The sequence below is a fragment of the Penaeus chinensis genome, chromosome 35 (assembly GCF_019202785.1).
Source record: "Penaeus chinensis breed Huanghai No. 1 chromosome 35, ASM1920278v2, whole genome shotgun sequence".
NCBI lineage: Eukaryota > Metazoa > Arthropoda > Malacostraca > Decapoda > Penaeidae > Penaeus > Penaeus chinensis.
This window is the reverse complement of record NC_061853.1, coordinates 24,515,689-24,523,188: the sequence shown is the minus strand read 5'-3', so window position 1 is coordinate 24,523,188 and position 7,500 is coordinate 24,515,689. Positions and strand designations below refer to the sequence as shown.

The 7,500-nt window shown below is 42.8% G+C and overlaps 1 protein-coding gene across 2 annotated transcripts in view; it reads right to left on the bottom strand.

Moving 5' to 3' along the window:
* LOC125044346 (protein shank-like) overlaps positions 1-7,500 on the bottom strand; it is a 42,308-nt gene that overhangs the window by 21,949 nt on the left and 12,859 nt on the right. The window contains exon 3 of one of the 2 annotated variants that reach the window (XM_047640970.1): positions 4,552-4,569. The exons of the other annotated variant lie outside the window; for it this stretch is intronic. Within the exon in view, the coding sequence (XP_047496926.1) occupies positions 4,552-4,569 (18 nt within the window). The remainder of the gene's footprint in view (positions 1-4,551; positions 4,570-7,500) is intronic. 2 annotated transcript variants of the gene reach the window in all.

Here is a 7,500-nt window from a genome sequence, read left to right as displayed (position 1 = left end):
CCGCGTTCTATAAACCGAGGAAAATGGGAAGAGTCATTGGAAAATCTTTTCTGTACCCGACTTGGTCTTCGCTTCTCGCTCGTCAAACGGGGTCGCCCGTTACTGTTAATCTTAAGTTGTATATATGGCTTTTCTGAGACGAATAAAGAGGGGAGGACGGACTTTAAAGCAGACGCCGACTTATATAGAGCTACAGGTTCGTGTTTCCAACGTTACTGTATCTGTAGACGTGCACGTACGCACATATATAATGATACAAGAATGATTAGCATTTGCATAATCGCATGTGCGTAAATAATTGCATACGCAAACAGAAACGGAAAAAAAAATTAATCCGATGTCCATCTGCATAACCTTGCAAGACAAATTATATTCGCAACAATGCCTGTTTGATAACACCATTGAGGAGCAACCTCTTGCTTGATCAGTCACGAAGCAACTGACAAACACATGACTTCCCCGACGCTTCCTTTCACAGTGACAAATCTCTCTCAGGTACAAATGACGGGGCGTGTGTCAACGAAGCAAAGCCCGTGACGTCACCAGACTGCTTTCAATATCTCATGAATAATATTAAATGTGATCCGAGCGATGGGAAGGGGTTTGTGAGAATAAGAGGAGGATCGCCTTTCGTATTTTTTTTTTTTTCTCGGTCTATTGACTTTCATTCCCACCCGTCCTCCCCCGTCTTCTTTTCTTCTTTCTGACTCTGTCTCTGTCTCCACCCCCCCCCCCCTCTCTCTCTCTCTCTCTCTCTCTCTCTCTCTCTCTCTCTCTCTCTCTCTCTCTCTCTCTCTCTCTCTCTCTCTCTCTCATTTAACATAGCTCATTATCTCTCTCTTCTTTTCTTTCTCCCCCCCCCCTCAGTGTGAGGACTCCCTTTTTCACCCCCCCCTCTCTTTCCCTCTCTCCCTCCCTCCCTCCCTTCCACCCCTACCCACCTCCCTCCTTCCCTCCCCTCCACCCATACCCACGTCCCTCCCTTCCCATCCCAACCTCCCTACACCCCCCCCCTCCCCCCCCCTCCCACACACCCAAGAACAACGGGGCGTCATCGTCACTCTTCGGGATGCAGCAGCAGCGCCTTCAGGAGGGTCCGTCGTCCACTAACTCACGCCGGAAGCGGATATTCGTATAAACTTTGTCCCGACTCTTGTCTTCAGTGACCTCGACGAACGCGCTCTTCTCATTCTCACTCATTCACTCTCTCTCTCTCTCTCTCTCTCTCTCTCTCTCTCTCTCTCTCTCTCTCTCTCTCTCTCTCTCTCTCTCTCTCTCTCGCTCTCTCTCTCTTTTGTTATTTCTTTTTCTTCTTTTTTCTTGCTTGCTTCCCTCCTTTCTCTCCCTCCGCTTACATCTCTCTCTTTCATTCTTTCATTTCATAATTTCCATTTTACTACCTTTTCCCTCGTTCTTACTCTATTTATTATCTTTTTCTGTCTCTTCTACTTCACACACACACTCACACACACACATGTGTCTGCGCGCCTGTGTGGAACATTATCTTTGCGATGTGTATACCCGTAGAAAAAAAAAACTCGATTATACAATTGTGCACCAGCTCGAGGACACACAATGGGTCCCTCTCTCGCCTGCTCCTCCCAGGCGCTCTTACCCTCACAGGCGAAAAAGATGACCCGCCGACGTCGCAAGATAGATTATCTTATCCCACTGTACGACACCTGTACTGGACGCAGGGGGGGGGGGGAGTAAATAGGTAATAGCAGGGGGGGGGGGAGGCTGGATAGGAGGGCGGAATGAGGGGAAGGCACACAGAGATGGATAGATGGAGTGATAGATAGATAGGAGAGATTGGGAGGGGAAGGGGGTGCTAAGGAAGGTAGAGCGGGGAAAGCGAAATGACGAAGGGGAGAAGCAATGAAAGGGAAAAGGAGGGAAAGGGAGAGGGGAGATGGGTGAGGGGAAAAGGAAAAGGAGGGAGAGAAGGGAGGGGGAAGGAGAGGGGAGGAGGAAGAGGGGAGAAAAGGGGAGATGGAGGGAGGGTGGAAGAAGGGAGGAGAAAGGAACAAAGGGGGAAGGTAGGATGCGGGGCGAGGTAGGGAGAGGGGAAAGAGAAGGGAAGGGGAAAAAGCTGGAGGACAAAGGCTTAAAGAAGCACACCTGTGTCCACTTTTTGCTTCAGCTAATTCCTTTCCTTTCATCTATTTACACGACGTAACCACTCTCTCGCCTTCCCTCCCGTCCCCCTCTCTCAGCCCCATTCTCCTTCCCCCTCTTACCTCCCTCCCTATCCTCTCCTCCCCTCCACTCCCTTCCCCTTCCCTCTCTCCCTACCCTCCCGTCCCCACCCCTCTCCCTCTCACTCCCTCCCCACCCCTCTCCCTCTCCCTCCCTCCCCACCCCTCTCCCTCTCCCTCCCTCCCCACCCCTCTCCCTCTCCCCCCCTCTCTACCCTCCTCCCTCTTCGTACTTCGTGGATAAAAATCACCTGTTCCCAGAAATCACTTCTAAGTTAAGATAAACCAGCTGCTTTCCCTCAACAACCTCATTATCCATTTATCTCCGATCTCCCCGCCTTATCTCGCCGGCAAAGCCAAAGCATCGCCTATCTACCTCCCTCTCACTCTCTCTTTTTTATTTCGTTCGATAACCTAGCTGAGAGTTGACACAGATACGCACATACACAAGATCACGCCCGTAACTGCATTCCTACTTCTCCAGTAGCACGCCCATTTTACATTTTGAGATGCAAATACGCCCATACATACATACATACATAAATACATACATACACACACACATATATATATATATACCATGCCATCGCTATGCCATCGGTCACATTACAAAATATGATTCTTCGACAGGTTAATATGTTGGTTTGCATTTGATGTATGTAAAAAAAAAAAAAATAAAAAAAAAAAAATAACAGGCTATAAAAAAAACAAAAAAAAAAAAAAAAAATGTTGGAAAATTTGCACAAAATATCAATTTATCTGGATGTGTAAAAAGTGCAAAAATACGTGTCCATACAATGAAGAAAGTTATTAATTTACAAAAATTTAAAACGCACATAAAAGCCCACAATACACTACAAGACTACGGGTAGAAAATAGAAGTAAAATTAATATACCCATTAATATTGGGATCCAATCTGCTTTTGAGATGTCTAAAAAAATGTATTCTGCCATTTTAATTTTCAAAAGGCAGCTGAACTTCATATACATAATTATCCGTACCAACTGAGCTGTACAAGAAAATCAGAATTAACCCAGAATCGCCATGATGACAACACTAATATAGGAATATAGATCACACATTTATATACTTACTTCAGTATCAGGACATACATTTTTTTCATAACACAAGACACCATTTTATATACATCATCGTGATACTAAAGACTGACTAGCAGTGCACTTACACATATATACACCATATTTACAAGTGGACCTACAAGTTATACACAGCGGCAATCTCTCCACAAGTTGGGTAAAACTCCACCAACACTAAACACAACATCCAGCACAGTTCTCGTCTTATGTGCCAACGTTTCGTGGAACTCTATGGGCTGATCACATATTCGTTCGCATATGCCTGCAGACAGTATACATGGGCATGAAAAAAATATATATATATACGACAAGACATCAGAACAAAAAATAAATAAAGGAGAAAAAAAAATCAGAGCAGACATTTTCGTCCTACTCTCCATCAATTCGCCTGGAGGAGGATCGAATTCCGTGAAATACAAATGCAGTTAATCAAACCCTTTCTTACCATGCATTTTCACTGCGTCCATAATTTTCCCCTCTCCTTTAATTGTAATGAGAGGCACAGACTGGGGGAAATATTTATGTAAAAACACAGATCGAGATTCTCGTAGCACCAAAGGATGAAGAGATAAGGACATATATAGATATATATACACACACGAGTCAGTTAATTGTTAGTTGAGAGAACATGATCTGAATTCTGAACTTCATCCGACAAAACTATGTCGATATGCATATATAATTCGGGGAGGGGGACATTCTTTAAAATTCTTTAATCTCCTCATTTCTCATTTACCACTGAACTGTCCATCATATTTCAATTTTTTAAAATCCAAAAAACGGAAATACATTTCAGAATTTAGACCTGAAACAGTGCATTAGCTATGAAGCAAACAGACGAGGCAGAGAGAAGGAAGGGCCGGCTGCTAGCTGGGATGAAAACTAGCACAGACACGGAACAACTATTCAGCCACTTTGCCAACACGAAGGGAATCAGTAAACACTTGCACATTACTCTGTTTACTCATCTAGCTTTTAAGACACTAGTTTACAGCCTTAGAGTTAGAGAAAGTGTGTTTGTTACAGATTAGTTATGAACAAGAGACACGGGCAAGTTATCTATTTACAGTCACACTCATTTTTATCACTAAGTCAAAGCTCGTGCAAGTTAATCAGATCTGGAACAGAGACCACGGTCGGGAACAAGGACCATAGTCTGGAACATGAACCTGGAACACTGAGGGAACATGGACTCTGGAACAAGTCACAATATCGCAAGCACAGCCTCACATGCACAATGGACGGGACTACATACCCGGTACCACAGCGCCACCTGGTTGGGAAATGAAACGGGAGAAAAAAGAAAAAACGTTAGCCAAAACACCAGGGAAAATGGGAAGCCGTTGGTAACAGACACACTTGCAAGTGCGTGTGAGTGAGAGAGAGGGAGAGAGAGAGTGAGTGTGTCTCTGATCTTACTTCAAAGAGGACAAATTTGCATTTTCAATTATCAGGGTGTTTCCCCTTGGAGTGAAATCAAAGACGGGGGAGGGAGGGTGAGTGAGAGAAACGGTTATCGGAGTTAGCTCTAACAAGGTTCAACTTCCTTTGCGTTCGCATAGAAAATTGAACCTTGCCGCCATTTCTGTGCTGCATTCCGATATCCTAAACGCGTGTTAAGTATCGTAAAGAAACTAAACAAATAACTCACTACAATTCAAGTTCTAACTTGGCCTTCATAAATGAAAAAAAAAAAAAATAGTGCAATGTCTGAACACAAAAAAATTAAACATACTTCATAAGTGTCAAAACGCAAGCAAAAGCCAGTCAGGGGTCAGCTCTACCGACAAGTGCACGTGTGTTTGCTCACCAACTGCAAGAAAATTAACACGGAGTCGATGTCCAGGCAACACAGCGCGTCTAGACTCTGTCCCTGAGTCTACGCTTTCAGATAATAAAACTTGAGCGCTCGCCTACGTAAGCTTCATTGCTATTTACAACTAGCACACACGCTATTGAGGCAGACTAAGCAGAGACTACATCGGTGAGGCTTCGTGCATGACAGTCATGGTAATTCTTCTGTGTGTGAGAGCTTTTGGTGAGAGGTGTTAACCAATAAAAAAGGAACATTCTGTTAATTCGGTAAGATCAAGGTAGCTATACGGAGGTAGACCCACTCCAACTTGATGAAAATCCTAGTTGGCAACTACCGAGCTAAGTCCCGCCTCATCGTTATGTATATTTCTTTCTTTCTTTCTTTCTTTTTTATTTGCTCCTAAAGTTACCCATCCCGTGTAAACTTCTGAGTGGGGACAGTGCCAGTATAAAGGCACTCGTTTGGCCCTAATAATACTAATAAGAGATAGGCCTATGACCCCCCAGGAAGCGTCCTTGTACATGCAGAATCGGGACGAGGTAACGGGATTTAAAAACAAAAAAAAAACAAAAAAAAACGGAGAAATCTTCAAACAACGGGGACAAATCGGTGTTGTATGTTTTGGCAGAAAAGTGGGGGACCGTCTTGAAGGAGGATGAGTTTCTCTGTCTAACAGGCGCAGTTTTTGGTTTATGGACAGACGTCGGAAAATGTGTGTGTGTGTGTGTGTGTGTGTGTGTGTGTGTGTGTGTGTGTGTGTGTGTGTGTGTGTGTGTGTGTGTGTTTATGTGTGTGTGTGTTTATGTGTGTGTGTGTTTATGTGTGTGTGTTTATGTGTGTGTGTGTTTGTGTATGTGTGTTTATATGTGTGTTTATGTGTGTTTATGTGTGTGTGTGTGTATGTGTGTGTATGTATGTGTGTGTATGTGTATGTGTATGTGTATGTGTATGTGTGTGTGTGTGTGTATGTGTATGTGTATGTGTATGTGTATGTGTGTGTGTGTGTGTGTGTGTGTGTGTGTGTGTGTGTGTGTGTGTGTGTGTGTGTGTGCGCGCGTGCGCGTTTGTGTGCGTGCGTGCGCGCATCTGTCTATGTTTGTAAACATGCAAAACATATTCGGGTGTGTGTGTATGTGATGTTAATTCTACTCTACTTGTAGATTTAATTGAGTGTTTACGCAAGCGAATATTGGTGCACGTAAGCACATATAAACACTTACGCTCAAACACACACACACGCACACACACGCACACACACACGCACACGCACACGCACACGCACACGCACACACGCACACGCACACACACACACGCACACACACACACACACACACACAACCCCCTGCCCCCCACACACGTACCCTATGCAACATCCGCGCCCTTTGCAAAGACATTATGCACACTCATTACTGCACAAAGTTTACGACAATCGACGCTGTACGACAACCACCACAAGTACCGACGTCGCCGCTGCCTGGACACGACTACCCGTGAGACGCTTTACCACTGCGCGCCGAAGGGTTTTAAAAAATGGGGGGGGGGGAGGGGGGGAGACTGAACCTCCACCACATAGGCCTACTTTCTCTGAGCGATGACCCTTGACCTTCAATTTACAGGTCAGGATGGTCATGCTTTAGAGACAGCTTTCTGAATTCCTTGGTTTTATCAAATCCTTTATTATTTATTATTATTTTTTAAATTTCGATTAATCAAAATGTATTTAGAGGCTGGTGATATTCGTGGGCAATGGGCTGGTCAGGTTATTTCCAATGTTATTATTTTTCAAACATAAATATGGACGATGAATATAAAATAAACTAAAAGAGGAAAATTAATGAACATTAATAATAATAATAATAATTATAAAATTAAAAATAATTATAAAATTAATAATGATAATTATAATGATATAATAATAATAATAATAATAATAATAATAATAATAATGAGAAACATAATAGAAATACAAATAACAAACAATAACAATGATGATGTAAACAATGTTAAAAAAAACAATAACAACAAAGATATAAATGATTATAGTAAATAACATCTACACATGACCAGCCCAAAACCCGATACCAAATTTTAGTCACAAAGAGTTGAAATCAAAACAAACATCAACACACATTAGGGGAAACACACACAATCCTAAACACGGGGCAAATACAACATGGTTAGTGGGTGAAAATACAGATGTTCAAAGAGAAGGGAAGGAGACGGCAGATTGTTTAAAAAAAAAAAAAAAAAAAAAAAAAAAAAGGAAAACAAAAATGGGGACTGTGTACAGATGTAAAAAAATGAAAAAAGTTGATAAAAAAAAAGAAATGTGTTTCAGTAGATTGACTGGGTATGATTGTTCCATTTCTCTGGGTGACAATTTGCGTG